Genomic DNA, 17,599 nt, shown 5'->3' with positions numbered 1-17,599 from the left:
AGTCATCTCTTTTAGTTACTATGGATTTTGAGAAGGACCAGCAATATTTGAAGGCTTGATGGGAAAAGCACAGTGTCATCAACAAACAAAAATTTCTTGGAGAATCTTATCATCTGTACCAAGGGTTCTTAATCTTTTTTTGTGTTATGGACCTTTTTGGCAGTCTGAAGAAGCCTAAGAACACCTCCTCAGAATAATGTTTTTAAAGGTATAAAGTAAAATGCATAGGATTACAAAAGAAGACAATTATACCGAAATAAAGATGTGAGTTTTTTCCCTATCCAAATTCACAGAGCCCTCTGAAATCTATCCATTGACCTGTGACTCCAGATTAAGAACCCCTGATAATCTGACTTCCATTCTAGGTGTATTTAGGGCCTCAATAACATCTTCCTATATTATGTCTCAGTATTTACAGACATACAACCGTTAAATAAACTTTTCTGTGAATTTTTTAAGGAATCTTGTATCATCATAATAAATCATGGAAAATACTTTATTAAAAAAATCCTCTTGCATTGATTTTTGCTTTTCTGAACTAAATGCTTTGTTTGGCTATCAAAAAACAATAAACACAGAGAGAACATGTATTCTCTAAAATTTCCCAGTCAATTATGGGACTGCAAACTGTGAAGACTATTGTAGAAAACTGCCTGGGGGAAAAACTGGTTCTTCATCTGATTTTTATCAAAGATAGCCTTTATACATGTGTGGGGTTTGCACATGCTTGCATCACCTAAAATGGTATCACTCACATGGAAAAAGCTTCTGGAAGAAAGGAGAACTGGCATATGTGTGGACATTCTATATTAGCCTCCTAGAGGTTTGGGAACCACTACATTGGCTGCATAGCCAGAATATAGTCTATTTTCTTTTCCTGTATTCATGAACTGAAGGCCACCTTCCTCTTCCCTGTATGGAATGTGTCTTTAAAAAATAGGTCAGGGGGCAGCTAGGTGGCTCAGTGGATAGAGTTCTGGCTTTGTAGTCAGGAGGACCTGAGTTCAGATCTGGTCTCAGATACTTGACACTAGCTGTGTGACCCTGGGCAAGTCACTTAACTCCAAATTGCCTCACCAAAAAGCAAAATAAAATAAAATAAAATAAAAAATAAAAAATAGGTCTGGAATCTTCAGGAATATATTGTAGCATGAAGTAGAAGATGATGATCTAAACAAATTTTTTACCAGACTACTTTTTACTTCTCTCAGTAGTTTTTGTCAAATAAAAAAAATCCCCTAATTGTCTATATTCTTGGATTTATCAAATAATAGACTACTGAGTGAGTATATTTTTAGGTCTTAGTTATCTAATACAATTCACTAATCTACTTTTCCATTTGTTTACCCACTACCAGATGGCTTTGGAAATTATTGCTTTGTATTATGGTTTGAGATCTAGAAGCATTAAACCCTCTCCTTCCTACTTTTTAAAAAATTTTTCCCTTAATATTCTAGGATTTTTAATACCTCAAATGAATTTTGTCATTATTTTGTCTAATTCTGTAATGTATCCCTATGGTAATTTGATTGGTATTGCACTAAATTTGTAGAGTAATTTGGATAACATGGTCATATTTTCTATAATGCCATAACCAAGCCAAAAACAGTGAATATCTCTTCAATTATTCAGGTCTTCTTCTATTTCTACAAAAAATTATTTTAATCTTATATTTATCTGAGTATTTGTGTGGGTTTATAGCTTGGATGATTAATTCATATGTATTTGATGGTTGTTATCTGAAAAGAACTTTTTCTTCCTTCTCTTCCTACTAATGTTCAGAATTATTTTGATTATTTGGTATTCTGGCACCTTACTAAGCTATTAATTATTTTAATGTTTCTAGGATTCTCTATAATTCTCTAAGTAAGCCATCTATCATCTGCAATTAGAGATTGTTTTGCTTCCTCTTTGCCTATCCTTATCTCCCTCAATTTCTTTTTCTTACCTTATTGCTGTATAGCATTTCTGCCACTAAGTCAAATAAATTTAAGACCTTGGGATTCTTGCTTTACTCCTGATCCTACTGGGAAGACTTCTAGTCCATTACAAATAATGCTAGTTCTTAATTTTAGTTTGGTATTATTGATTACATTAAGGAAAAACTATATTCCTATAATCTTAGTGTTTCTATCTTCAATCAGTACCCTACTTTGTCAAAGATTTTTGTGCCTAAGTTAATATAATCATGTGATTTTTTAAAATAAATTATTTCTTTTTAATTTTAAACCAAATTTTTATGCCCTCCATTCTTTTTTCTTGCTACCCATTGCTTTGCTAAGACTCTTTTCTATTATTTCTTTTTATAACAGATTTTTTTTTGTTGGGCAATGGGGTTTAAGTGACTTGCCCAGGTTCACACAGCTAGTAAGTGATATGTGTCTGAGGCCAGATTTGAACTCAAGTCCTCCTGAATCCAGGGGTGGTGCTCTATCCACTGCACCACCTAGCTGCCCCGATATAACAGATTATTTTCAACAAATAAGTATTTATTACTAGTCTTTCCTTTGGTGACCTTATTAACCACCATAAGTTTAAAAATCATGTCTATGCTAATGATATACCTAGTTTCTTCCCTTTGCTACAATCCTAAATAACCAATTGCCTGTTGAGTATTTCAAAAGGGATGTCCCATAGACATCTCAATATGTTTGAAAGAAAATCCATTTTCTTTCCCCAAAAACCCTCTCCCCCAGTGAACTTTCCTATTTCTACTGAGGGCATGACTATCCTTTCAGTCTCCCACAGTCATAACCTCAGAATTATCTGTAACTTCTCACTTTTCTTTATCCTTTATATTCAATTGGTTGTCAAATATTCCCATGTCTGCCTTCTACAACATCTCTCACAAAACTCCTTTGTCTTAATTCACACAGCTACTACCTTAATTCAGGCCCTTGCACCATTGCAATGATCTGGTAAAAGATTCCCCTACCTCAAGTCTTGCCCCATGCTAATTCATCTTCCACACAGCTGCCAGTCGTTTTCCTCAAGTGCAGATATGACCATGTCATTGTCCTACTCAAAAAAGTCAAATGCCTCATTATTGCCTCCAGGCTTTCCATAACACAAGTATAAATAGGAGTTATTTGCAGTTCTGTTGGAGACAGATCTTATAAAAAGCCAGAGTTTATTTTTCAAGATTTATACCAGATTTATTCAAATGAAGAATCTGATTTTGATATCTGACTTATCTTAAACCATGGAATAATTGATATTCTCCAATTTGCTTTCTGCTATATAAACTCAACCCAAAGGACATCAGACTTTGGAAGAGATTATTGGAGGTGGCATCCCTATCTTTGAGATTTACAAAGAAGCTTTCTGGTAGTGCTCTCTGGAATTGGGTTAGCACATTGCATTTCTAGAGCCCAAGTGGCTACGTCTCCCCTTCAGAGTTCTATGGATAACCTTGAAAAGGCTATTATTCAGATTATTACTCATGAGCCTCCAACCAGTGCATTCCTTCCATCTCATTCATGTAGTTAAAATCTCCCCAATATGAATTGACCATTTAGATCATGCAGGGTGTTCCCCTCATCTCATTCATGTAGTTAAATATTTCTAATATAAATTGACCATTTAGATCATAAGAGTACAGCAAGATGGATGTCAAGACCTTAGATTCTTGGGTTAAATCAGTAGGTCAGATGGCAATGCTTGGGTTTTGGAGAGCATAAAGATAGGGCACAGGTAAGGCCTAGTGGTCTTTCATCTCACTGGAAGGAATAGAGTAGGTGACATCCACTTCCTTCAAGCTGTGTAAGCAGTCATATAAGAGGGGTGGTTTCTGGGCTGCCTGGGTATAGAGTAGCGAAAGAGAGAGAAAGGGAAGATTTGGGGAGGGCATCTCTAGAGAAAATGGTTCTTCCTGCCTCCCATTCATTCTGGATGGTATCATCTAGTCAAGATATGTAATTAATTTTGCAATTTATTATTATTCACTGACAGATTGCGGTCCACAAAGGTTGTACCATTTTATAATTCTACCAATAATGTAACAGAATTCCTATCTCCCCCCAGAGACCTGCTAATGCCACATTTTGTAATTTTAAACATACTCTGACTGTGAGTTAATATTAAAACACAACTATGCCATTATATCTTGTGTAGTTCTCTTCTGTGTCCTTCCATAAATCCTCTAAGACATTTGCAAGATGCACTGAGGGCTCTCCTCAGGGTCTTTAAATATGTTGTAGATAACAACATATCACTCACACTACTCATCTGTTAGCCCCTCGCTACCATCATCACCAACTCACCCTCTTTTCCAGTCATTTTTGTTGTTCAATCATTTTAATCATATCTGACTCTTTGTGACTCCATTTGGGTCTTGTTTGGTCTTGTTTTGTTTTGTTTTGCCTTTGCTTTGCTTTTTGGAAAAGATACTAGCATTGCTTGCCATTTCCTGTTCCAATTTATTTTACAGATGTGGAAACTGAGGCAAACAGGGTTAAGTGATCTGCTCAGGATCACCCAGCTAGTAAGTATCTGAGGTCTGATTTGAACTCAGGAAAATAAGTATTCCTGACTCCAAGCTCATCGCTCTGCCTGCTGCACCGCTTACCTGCTTCTGTTTTCTACTCACCGTTGTTCAGTCATTTTCAGTTGTGTCTGACTCTTTGCAATCGCATTTGGGCTTTTCTTGGCAAAGATATTGGAACAGTTTAGTATTTCCTGCTCCAGCTCATTTTACAAATGAGGAAACTGAGGCAAACAGAGTTAAGCGACTTGCTCAGTGTCACCCAGCTGGTAAGTATCTCAGGACAGATTTTGAACTCATGAAGTTGAGTCTTCCTGACTCCAGGCCCACCACTCTCTCCATTGTGCCACCTAGCTCCCCTTTCCTAATCATGCATGACTTTAATGATGGTTTTATGGAAATTTTAGTAAAGAAGTAATTCTTAGTAATGTATTACAACCTAAGTATATCCACTATGTATCTTAGGACCTACTATGTTTCTCTCGTCCTCTCAATCTATTTTTAGCTTTTAATGACTTCAGCCAATTTGATGAATTTGAAGTTGTATCTCAGAAATGTTTTCCTTTAAGATTCTCAAATTATTAAATAATTTGAAGAATTTTTTAAAATTACACACTTGTATAGCACATCTTTGGCCACAGAGTCAGAGTATAATTAGAAGTGGAAATTTTTGGGTCAGAACAGAAATATTCAATGTGTTCTGATTGAAATGATATAGGTGCTGTGACTGTACCTAATATACAGACAGATTCCCTTCACTCATTTCAAGAGAAAAGAGCCTGAAATTTCCAAAAATGATGAGTAATCTAGCCTACTGAAGGAAATACTTGAGGAGATTCAGGAATGAGGTGCCACTGAAATAGGAGGCAGGGGAGAGAGAGAGAGCCATGAGACTGAAGGGAAGCATTGAGACCACCACACACCTCTGCCATGACCTTTGCATCCTCCACCATAAAGCTACAGAGAAATCAAGGAGGCTATGACCCTGATATTGAGACTCTGAGATCTGGACTGAGTGTGATCCAGACAGAAAAGAAGCGTATAGTGACTTTGGTACTGTGTGATACTATGGAGATAGATCCAGGTGGATCTACTCTTCAATCATCTCCCTCTTTCTCTCATTCTCTCTCTAGGGAGAGATGAATCTACTTTACCAGCTCTTTTTCCCTTTCTGTTTCACCAATCGATTTAAAAGAATTTTTTTGTAAAATATCATTCTGTGTGTGTGTGTGTGTGTGTGTGTGTGTGCAGACACGTTCACGTGTAGATGACTAGATGTAGCTAATAAACACAAAAGAAAAATATTATCTTTCTAATTGCTGAGATTTTTCTCCATCTGAGGGCTCAGAGCTAGACAGAAAGATGTTACTGATACATACTTTTGTAGCTTTTTTGTAACTTTTTGTACACAAAGAAGAGCAAATGAACTGAAGTAATAGCTAGTCCTAAAGAGACTGGGAGTTGCCTTACTAGTAAGGGTGAGGGAAACAGACCTAAAGAAGCTTCCCCCTGAGATAATTGTCTTTTTTATCATTTCTATCATACCCATTATATAGTATCCTTTTTTTAATCATAGTCAAATTAGTTTGAAAAACATTGTCTTTGCCATAAGTTTCTGGTCTTCTTACTCAATTAACTAGTGGCTGGAATTGATTGGCTGGTGGGTCAGAGCATACACTACGCAAATCTTCCTAGAGCCTATCCCCTTCAAAGGTCATAGGTGGCTAATCAAATGTATTATTTATAATAAGTACGTTGTAGATGATATTTAGAGCCCCTACTGATGGAAAAATACTTACATACCAGGCACAAATATCTTCATATGATAGTTATTTATCCTTTTGATCATTCAGAATTATCTCTAGCTGGCACAACCAAGTCCCCTCTGTAAGACTGGGAGATTTCATTAAGTTAAACAGAAACAATTTCCAGCTTTACTTCAGTAATCTTTATTTTTTTATTATTTTTCTCAAGGCACCAAGAACCTCTTTATTTTTCTCAAGGCACCAAGAACCTCTTTGTTTCTCAGGCTATAGATAAATGGGTTTAATAGAGGAATTATCACTGTGTAAAACAAGGAGTACATTATGTCCTGATTGTTGGCGACACCAGACCCAGGAAACACGTACATATTAAAAGTGTGCCATAGAATAAAGAGACAGAGAACAGATGTGCACTACAGGTGGAGAAGGCTTTGCTCCTGCCCTGTGCAGACTTAATTCTCAGGATGGCAAGGAGGACATACATGTATGAGACTAAGGTTGTCATTAGAGTGAAGGATTGTATAGAGACAGAGAAAATGAAAATCACTAGCGAATTGAGAGATGGGTCAGTACAGGAAATCCTAAACAATGGTAAAATTTCACAATAGAAATGATGTACTATATTGGTTCTACAGAAGGTTAATCTAATTAATAAACCCACATGAACCATGAGATGAAGAAAGCCAAGTGTATAGGAAGCAATCACCAGCTGGCTGCACAGTCCATTGGACATTCTCACTGGATAAAGGAGAGGGTTGCATATGGCTGCATATCGGTAATACGCCATTGCTGCCAAAAGGAAACATTCTGCAGTTGCACTGACTCCAAAGAAGTAAAATTGGGCAAAACATCCCAAAAGGGATATAATTTTATTCTCAGTTAAAAAATTCACCAACATTTTAGGGGTCATGGAAGAGGAAGCCCAAGCATCTGCAAAAGCTAAACTACTGAGGAATATGTACATGGGCGTGTGAAGGTGAGAGTCCATCCAAACAAGCACAGCCAGCCCAATATTCCCCACCATGTTGTGAGGCAGATCAGTAAGAACGCCAAGAAGAGAGGGGTCCGAAGTTCAGGGAGATCTGCGAGTCCAGTGAGAACAAACTCTGTCACCAGTGTTACATTTTCTTCCATTGTGATTTCATTGTTGATGTTCACTGAAAGGAGAGATGAGAAATAAAGAAGACATTCACCAAAGTGCCCCCTGAAATAATTTTTTTTCTGCATTGGATGCCCTCTCATCAGCATGTTTTCAGGTTTAACTTTTCTTCTTAAAAAATGCATTTTAAAACAATCATTTGCTACTTTTCCTAGCATTAGAATAAAATAAAATGAGCTTCAGAGATTTGTTAACTTTAAAAGAAGATATTAAGGAATTCTAGTAATAAATAGCATAAAGATAAATGGGACTTAACAAGCAATTCTCTGTTGATCCTTGATTCTGTAAACACCATGTATAATAGTCATTGATGTGTGCAGGTGGTGAAGTTCATAGAGTACTGAGCCTGGAGTCAGGAAGATCTGAGTTCAGATCCAGACTCAGACACTTACCAGCTATGTTTACTCTAGGAAATTCACTTAACCCCTATTTGCTTCATTTCCTCGTCAGTAAAATGGGACACTCAGAAAATTCCATGTTAATTATTTTTAGGACTGAGTCCTCGAATGACCTCTGCACCTCCAGCCTAGGTGAGAACAGGGAGACCCAATCTCAGGGAAAAACAATAATAACAACCTATATCCACTATATCACATTGCTAAATTTATCATAATGAAAGAACTGATCTAGACCTGTACTCAATTTCAGATCAACAGGGGAAAGTCATGTTCTTCATTTCAAGCCCTGCTATATGAACATAATTCAATAATTATTACATTTTTGGAATGTGTTATTGTAGATAGCCTTCCCTGAAGATTTCCAGACAAGATAATACTGTCTGGAACTGTTTTAAAATGTTCTCTGCCTTTACATGTGTAACTGATATCATGTTGCTTGTCTTCTCAAGAGGTGGGAGAGCGTTGGGAAAGAGTAACAGAATTTTGGAACTCAAAAAAAAATGTTAAGTGAACATTAAAAAATTTCAATGTAATTGGGAAATATTTAATAAAATAAATACAAATATATTTCTTAATTATTGTCTGGACACAGGCAGATGAGTCAGATAACTTACATTCCTATTATTCTATGAAAAAATTTTCACAATTTTCAAAAGTCAAGGATGTTTCTGCTCTATTAAAGTACAAGGAAATTATTTAGTAGGTATGTTTCATAGAGCTTCCCTGACCAAAAAAAAAACCTTACATATCATTAGGTAATCTCAGAAGTGATTAGACTATCCTTTTGATGATCATTTTAAAATGTGTCATGTTCTTTTGCCTTTAAAAAAAGAATGTGATATTGACATATAGCTTTATGGTTTGCAAAGTCCTTTACACACATTATCTTTTTTGATCCTCATAGCAACCCTCTAGGAAATGCTACAAAGAAAGAAGCAAGCACCTACCGTGTGCCAAGCACTATACTAAGTGCTTTACAAATATTTATTTGATCCTCACAACAACCCTGGAAGATAAATGCTATTTTTAACCTCCATTTTAAAGCTAAAGAAAAGAGATCGGCAGAAGTTGTGACTTGCTCAGGATCACATAGCCAGTAAGGGTCTGAGGCTAGATTTGAACTCAGATCTTCCTCACTCCAGGCCAGTACTCTATCCACTATATCACCTAATAATAATAATGGTAACTACAGCAACACACATATTATTATTCCTATTTTACAGATGAGAAAAGAGCCCAAGAGAGGTTAAACAATTTGCTAAAGGTCACACAGAAAGTAAATGTCTGAGACAGAGCCTATACCCAAGATTAACTGACTCCATACCTTAAAATTTTATTCACCTCTCTATTCAGAGAATGGTGGACATTTTATGATTTGACTTTGTGTTCCCAGTGCTTGTCACAGTGCCTTATGGATAATAATCACTTAATGAATGTGATTGTTCACAAAAACTCCACTATGGCTCTGTCTACATGACACATAAATTTGGGTCAAAAAAATAAAAAGTTCAGTAAATTATCTGGATGCTCTTTGCATCCAGATTTTGGAATCATGTAGAAAAATCTCCACATTTAATGAAGTCTTTCCACTTTCTACTTAGATGATTTGCTACTGCATAGAAATGGCTAAATGTTGCTGGAAGTGAAAGGATTTGTGTTGTTTTTGAATCATCTTTGTAAAGAATATTGAAACCCATAGAATGTTGTACTCTTACCTGAGTTCTTTAAAATATTTTGTAGACCAGGAAAGGGAACAGTTCTCACTCTGGAGTTAGAAGTCCTGTGTTCAAATTCCCACTCTGACCCTTTCCATCTGACTGAACATAGTATAGTCACAACCTCACTGGTCTCACTGGTTTCCTCATTTATAAAATGACACGGTTAGACTAAATGACATGTGAGGCTATGAGCAGTTCTTTTTTGGAAATATTGTAGGGATAGAAATGGAAAAGCCAATAAGCATTCATTCCTATTATACTAATTCTCTTACATGATTCAGATCTGAAGGGAATCATTTTTATTTCCATTCACTTCTAAGTCTGTTTATGAAAACAACATTGAAATCCCCTCAGTTCCAACAAAGCACTCCCTATAGGATGGATTCAAAGTTGTTTTATTGAGTACTATGAGCTGATCATTAAATCATGCTAAATGCACCCGATTATATCCATTAAAACAGCTCTCAGTATTATCAGGGGTCACTGAAATATAGTCTTCAGTTCAAGGCTTTTTTTCTTTATATTTGCTCATTTGTAAGTATTTGGTTTGGGCTGATTAGTTTCATTAGATAGAGCATTGTGCAAATGTAGTCACCATTTGTATTCAACTGAGAGCAATCATCTTGGCTATTCATGCCCACTCAAGTAATGTATTGAGCCATAGAACATGAGGTTGAAACTATCCATCATTTCTGGAAAGATACCCACTTCCAAATTTTGGCTTCAAGCAGGCATACTGGGCACGAGATGTAGCAGAACCAAAGCCATCTGACAAACATTTACTGAGAGGGTACCTATGTTAACTGAGCTCTGTGAGACAATGCAAAAAGAGTATATGATAGGATCCCAGGCTTTAAGGGCTTACAACTGACTTTAGAAAGCAATATTTCTACACATGAAACAATAAGACTGTAACAAATATGATTGTGATGGAATGCTATTGTGCTATGGGTTTCAATATTCTTTACAAAGATGATTCAAAAACAACAAGAAATGATGAGCTGGTTGACTTTTGAAAAACATGGAAAGACTTACATGAAATAACGAAGAGTAAAATGAGCAGGATCAAGAGAACATCGTACACAGTAACAGCAATATTGTTCTCAGAATGACTTTGAGCGACTAAATCATTTTGAGTATTATAAGTACTCAAATCAACTACAAAGGACCTATGAAGGAAGATGCTATCCACGTCCAAGAGAAAAAACTGATTAATAGAAGTGTATATAGTATGGTTTACACACACACACACACACACACACATTTGTGTCTTACGGTAGTCTTCTCTAGGGTGGGGTGGGGAAAGAGGAAGAAAAAAAGTACACAGCAGAGAACAAAAGAAAACTTAGAAGGAAGCACAGAAAAGCAAGGTAGCTTTGAAAATGATGTGTGGTATTTTTTACATAGGTTTTTTTAAAAAGCATGAAATGGAAATTCATGATTTTATATTGAGTCCTCTTTTTATGTTGTACTGTAAACATGGAAAAGTTCTTTTTTGCTTTTTTGTATTTAACTTTAAAATGAATAATTTTTAAATTTGCATCACAACCCACTGAAACATTTGTGAATTATTTTATATTTTAGTTATTTTGCTTATTTTATAATGGAGGAGAACTGAGTATTGTTTGCAGGCAGTGAGGAAGCAGCCAGTGTCTTTGTACGGTCATTTTTCAGACATGTACAACTCTTTATCCAACTCTTTTTTAAGTGGAATCTGGGGATGGACTGGCAATTACTAAAAGAGATGCCCTCTTGTGTTGCCTCCAAATTAGATTTAGACCAGTGTTTCCTTCTTGTTGTTGTTTCATCATGTACAGTTCTTCGTGACCCTATTTGGTGTTCTCTTGGCAAAGACACAGGACTAGTTTGTCATTTCATTCTCCAGCTCATTTTATAGATGAGGAAAGTGAGGCAAACAGAGTTGTAGCTTGCCCAGATGTGTCTGCCTGACTCCAGGCCCAGTACTCTCTCCATTATGCCACTTAGTTGCCCCAAAGAGGACAGTAGAAACTTAGAAATTGAAGACAAGAAAAAAAAAGACAGAAAATGATCAATGAATGGGGCAAAATCCTAGAAAAGTGGGGACAGGGTAGGATCACAAGCACAAATAGAAGCCACTTCAATCTCTGAAATTAGATAGAATGAGGAAAAGAATCAAAACAAAGGAAAGGTTTTACATTTGTAGAAGAATGGGGTGGCATGGCCAACAAACTTAAAATTGATTTAATGCTTCCTATTATGTCTGGTCTCTATATTTTTTTACCCCTGTAAATTATGTATATAAGGATTTTGTGTCTTAGAATTTGGTAACTACAAATACTAGCCTTCCTCACTGGAGAAAGTATATGAATCAATATTGTTTTCTATAGAATGTTTATCCATACTCACATTTGTGCATAGCTATATTAATAAGCACGACCATGGTAGTATCTATGTGCACTGGGAGCTTATTTCCCCTGTCCCTAAGGGAATCTAAACTACAATTTCGCATGTAGAACTTCATGGGGAGAAAAATGTATAGGGCCTTTGATTGCTCACTTGAAAGAAAGAAAGGTCATTATCTTAAGCTTATTAAATCGCTACGTGGCAAACTGGGAACAGATTATTTAAACTTTAGGTTTGGGGTGATATTTAGTCTCCCTAAAGTGGGGAGTAGAAAAGTACTCAGTGTACAATATAAGCTAAGGATGGGGCAAGTATTTATTTCCTATAAACAAAAGAAAAGCAAAAGGATACAAAATATTTGAAGGAGGCGATATAAATGGTAAAGTCTTCCTGGCACTCCTATTTGTGTATGGCATTGTGCTCCTTGCATCAAGCCTCAATACTATAGATTTTCCAAAGTAAGGTCCATAGCCACTCAGTTGTGATAAAAACCTCTTTTTTTTTTTTTATCATGGCTTTCAGATAGTCCAATAATTTTTAAATTGTCTCTCCTGGATCTATTTTCCAGGTCAGTTGTTTTTCCAATGAGATATTTCATATTTTTTCATTCTTTTGGTTTTGTTTTACAATTTCTTGATTTCTCATAAATTCATTACCTTCCATTTGCACCATTCTAATTTTTAAGAAAGTATTTTCTTCAGTGAGCTTTTGGACTTCCTTTACCACTTGGCCAATTCTGTTTTTTAAGGCATTCTTCTCCTCCTTGGCTTTTTGGACCTCTTTTGCCATTTGGGTTAGTCTATTTTTTAAGGTATTATTTTCTCCAGTATTTTTTTGGGTCTCCTTTAGCAAGCTATTGACTTGCTTTTCATAATTATCTTGCATCACTCTCATTTCTCTTCCTAGTTTTTCTTCAACTTCTCTTACTTGCTTCTCAAAATCCTTTTTGAACTCTTACATGGCCTGGGACTGATTCATATTTTTCTTGGAGGCTTTGGATGTAGGAGCTTTGACTTTGTTGTCTTCTTCTGGTTGTATATTTTGATCTTCTTTGTCACCAAAGTAAGATTCTATGGTCTGACTTTTTTACACTGTTTGCTCATTTTCCCAGCCAATTACTTGAGTTTTAAACTCTTTGTTAAGGTAGGGGTCTGCTTCCAGTATGAAGAATGTACTGTCCCAAGCTTTGGGGGTTTTGTGCAGCTGTTTTCAGAGATACTTCTAGGGACCTTAAATTTTCAGTTCATCTAAGGTGGTACAATCAAGGGCAAGGTGTTTACTCCTTTCCTGGCCTAGACTCTGGTCTATGAGTACCCACAAGCACTCTGTTCTGTCTTGGAACTGTAAGGAGGATTCTCTCTTCACTGCCACCACAAGCTCCAATATGCCAGTGCTCCTCCTTGCCCCAGGACCACCACCCAGGACTGTGACCCAGATTCAACCATGGGCAAAGCAAGAGAATCTTGCCTCAGCACCAGCAAAGAGATCCTTGCAATCCCCCTCTGATCAGCTGCTCGATCCCCCCTCTTTCTGTGGGCTGAGAGCTCCAGAAGTAGCCTCTGCCCTGGAGCTGCACCAAGAGTGGGGCTGGGACCAAGATCCTCTCTCACCACAGGATGGACCTTTCCTACTGACCTTCTAACTTATCTTTGGTGTTTGTGGGTTGAGAAGTCTGGAAACTGCCACAGCTCCCCTTGATTCAAGACTGTGAGGACTTTTCCAGGTTCATTGAGGCCTGCACAGCCTGTGTGGCCCAGGCTGAACTGCACTCCTCTCCCAGCACAGCAGAGTTTTACAATCAACTATCCAGGTTGTCTTGGGCTGGAAATTTGTTTCACTCTCTCTTTTTGTGGGTTCTGATGCTCTAAAATTTGTTTAGAGACATTTTTATGGGTACTTGGAGGGGTATGGTAGACAGCTCAAACATATCACTGCTTTTACTCGGCCATCTTCGCTCCACCCGCCACAAATTTTGCTTTCAATTTTTCACTTCGTTGTCTAAGAGTTTCTAAAACCTACTTAAAGAAATCAGTAACTCAGGAGTGACTTCCCTCTTACTCTTCAAACATTGATATTGTAAATATACAAGGCTGGATCTGAACTCAGATCTCCCTAACTCCAGACCCAGTGCTCCATGCACTGTATTAGCAACTACTTCTAGGTAGAGTGAAGTAAGCCATGGGATTTGAGGAGATTGAGTATTTGAGGGGTCAAGGAATTTGAAGGCATAACAATATGGGATGCTGAAGTCCTCCAATATAAAGACAAGAGATGGGAAGGACAGGGGAAGGAAGGAAGGAAGGAAGGAAGGAAGGAAGGAAGGAAGGAAGGAAGGAAGGAAGGAAGGAAGGAAGGAAGGAAGGAAGGAAGGAAAGTCTGATACATGAATATAGTGACTTGAAACTGAAAAAAATAAGGGATATAAATTTTAAAAACCAGACTTGGGTTTTAACAAAGACAAAAATGGAGGAAGTAGTAGAATATATGTCTATTGGATAAAGGTCATAACTCAAGAATAAAAAATACAAAGTTGATATGGAATAATAGAAAGCTATTGGAAGGTTTCAAAAAAAGAGCCTATCCAAGAAATCAGTATCTATTAGTGACAAAAATATTTTAAAAGACCCTAATTGATAAGTTTCTAATTTGAATGTGAATCAATAGAAGAGTCAAGTCTGTTGTTAATAATTAACAGCAGTCACAGTTAGCTGATACCTGAAGTAGTTTTATCTAGGTTAAAGTTTTCTCATAATCAGCCAAAAATCATTTAAAGAAGCTAATGCTACAGTGACTGGTAGGTCTAACTTCTAGTGATCCCCATTGCTCATTGTTTACACAATATGAAGACTTCCTTCCAGTGAATTTTATCTAATTACCACTCACCAAACTTCTACAAACATCTCTCCTGTGGGTTTTGTGATCGCAAATGATTAGCTCTCATGACACCTTGTTATTTTCTTTTCCAGATGAGCAAATCTGATCATTAACAAACTTGGAATAAAAGAAAACTGCAATGACTTTTAAAGGGGCATATACTCTCTGTCTTTCCAATTCTCTGTCCCAGGGGCTAAAGTGAAGATTGCAAAAATCCTCCCCCTGGAATGACACAAGGGAAGGATTCCCTTTTGAAAAAAAAAAAGACCCCTAGTCTGGAGAGAAAAACTTCTCCTCACACCCATACTCTCCCTACTTTGTCAAGGTCACATATGTGAGTACCTATGGGAGATAGATGCAGATGCATCTAAAGCATTCTCAAGAGAATAGGAAAGTGCCTGCCCCCCAAAGGACTCACTTTTCAGCACTGTTGTGCCGTCAGCTCAAGGACAGAATGTTAACATACTTTATCACCAAAATCCATTCTAATTATCTTTCCTAGCACCTGAAATGTTTTTGTCTTTAATGCTCCAGAGATTTGCACCAAAACTTGATGAGACCTACATATTGTCTTGACAACTAAACAGCTTTAAATCAGGTAGTTAAAACTTCTTCACATGGAATAATATTGCTCCCCACAGATGTCCAACTATGCCTCCTACCCTACTCCCCAGTTTTTAGTTGCTCTGACTTTAGTTTTCTATAGAGTAACTCCTGTTCTCCATTTTTTTTTTGCTGCTACAGTGATTTTGTAATGAGCATCATTATGGACCAGTTGGTGGTGATCTTGTCCTGCCATATAATCATATTCCATAGGATTCTCAGTAATGTTGATGAAACTACTGCCGGAGCCAGGTGTGACATCTGCCTCAATGATACACATTTATTAAGTGCCTAGTACGCACCAAGCACTGTGCTAAGTGCTGGAGATAGAGGCAAAAGACAGTTCCTGTCTGAGTCCCCTGAGTGTGAAAGATTTAAAGCTCTGAGACTTAACAGCAAATAATTTAATCATTCAATCAATAAACATTTATTAAACACTATGTGCCAGGCACTGTGCTAAATTCTGGGGATACAAAAAAAAGTCAAAAAACAGTCTCTGCCACTAAAGTGGCAGTGAAGGAGACAACACATACACGAATAGAGATATACTAAATACATCTCTAAGAAGATAGAAAGTTGTGGTTGTTGTGATTGTGGTTTGTCCTTCCTTCTCAAAGGGGACAATGACATTGGGGAGATGATGACATGACTTGCAATTGACTTTGATTTCCCAGAGTGGAAGGCAATAGTAGCTGAGGGGCTGGGGAAGGCTTCCTGCAGAAGGTATCATTTGATCTGAATCCTGAAGGAAGTCAGGGATTCTAAGAAGAAGAGGTGAGGTAGGAGAGCATGCCAGTTTGGAATATGACCATTGCACAGAAATGGATACAGTAAATGTAGCATCATGTGTGAGGAACAGCAAATAAGCTAGAAAGCACATGGATGGGAGTAAGAAGATAGGAAGTGGCTAAGTTGTAGAGAGCTTGAACAGCCCAAAAGGAGTTTATATGTGTTCCTAGAGGTAATAGGGAGCCATTGGAGTGTTTTGGGGTGACATGATTTAAGAAAATCACTTTGGCTTCTGGGCAGAGAACAGAATGGAGTAAGGGAGAGATTTGAAGCCAGGAAACCAAATAACAGGCTATTGCAATGGACTAGGTGAGAAGAGATGAGGGCCTGAACTAGGATAGTGGCTGTGTGAAAAGGGGCTATATCAAAAGAAGTTGTGGGGAAAGAAATTACAAGATTTGGCAAGCAATTGGATATGGAAGATGAGAGTGAAGAGTCAAAAATAACACTGAGATTTTGAGCTTGGCAGAAAGAAGAATGGTGGTACCCTCAAGTAAGAGGAAAAATTCAGAAGAGAGGTGGATTTGGGAAAAAGATACTGGGTTTTGTTTTATGTATGATGATCTGAGATGTCTACAGGATATATAGCTCACAATGTCCAAAAGACATTTGGTAATGTAGGTCTGGAGCACCTGAGAGAGACTTGGGCTGGAAATCATCTTCATAGAAATTAGTTGAACTCATAGGAACTGATGAGATCACCAAGTAGCAGATTATAGAAGGAAGGAGAGCCAAAGGTAGAGTCTAAAGGAATAACCAAAGTTTACTTGGTGTGACTTAGATGAAGATCTAGCAAAAAGAGATTGGGAAATAGTGACCAGATAGTAGGAGGAAAGCCAGGAAAGGATAGTGTCATGAAAACCAAGTGCAGGTTGAGTATCCAAGAAGAAAGGGTGGCCAGCAATGTCAAATGCAGCAGAGAGGGTAAGGATGGAGAGGACTGATAAAAGGTCATTGGAGTTGACAACTAAAAGATAATTGATAATTTTGTAGAAAACAGTTTCAGTTGAATAATCAGGTCAGAAGTCAAATTGCAAAGGGCTCAAAAAAGAGTGAGATGAGAGAAAGAGATGAAAGAAACACCTGGTGTTTGAGGCTTTTTCTAAGAGTCTGAAAGGAGAGAAGAAATTTCAAGGATCTAGTGAGGATTTTTAAGGATGGAGGAGATGAGCATATTTGTAGGGAGTAGGGGAGGAGAGAGTATAGGGAGAGAGCAAAGATTATAGAAAGTGTGCATGATAGTGGAGGCAAACTGATGAAGAAAATGGGGTGGAATGGACTCAAAGATACATGTAGAAACATTTGCCTTGGCAAGGAGAAGAGCCACTTCTTTATCAGGGAATCAGGGACTGGAGTGAAGGAGGAGATAGCAGGGGGTGATATAAGATAGGATGAGGAAACAGAGGAAACTCTTGGTAGATACCCTT

General features: G+C 37.3%; 1 protein-coding gene across 1 annotated transcript in view; it reads right to left on the bottom strand.

Annotated features, from left to right (window-relative positions):
- Window positions 1–6,449: 6,449 nt before the first annotated feature.
- The window catches only part of LOC110201998 (olfactory receptor 5AC1-like), a 90,572-nt gene continuing 79,422 nt past the window's right edge, over window positions 6,450–17,599 (bottom strand). The window contains 3 exon segments of the mRNA XM_020977946.2: window positions 6,450–6,616; window positions 6,619–7,275; window positions 7,278–7,403. Coding sequence (XP_020833605.1) covers window positions 6,453–6,616; window positions 6,619–7,275; window positions 7,278–7,380 — 924 coding nt within the window. The 5' untranslated portion in view covers window positions 7,381–7,403 and the 3' untranslated portion in view covers window positions 6,450–6,452.

This window comes from Phascolarctos cinereus, unplaced genomic scaffold (genome assembly GCF_003287225.1).
Source record: "Phascolarctos cinereus isolate Bilbo 61053 unplaced genomic scaffold, phaCin_HiC Scaffold_725;HRSCAF=1366, whole genome shotgun sequence".
Lineage (NCBI taxonomy): Eukaryota > Metazoa > Chordata > Mammalia > Diprotodontia > Phascolarctidae > Phascolarctos > Phascolarctos cinereus.
This window is presented reverse-complemented; position numbering and strand designations above follow the sequence as displayed.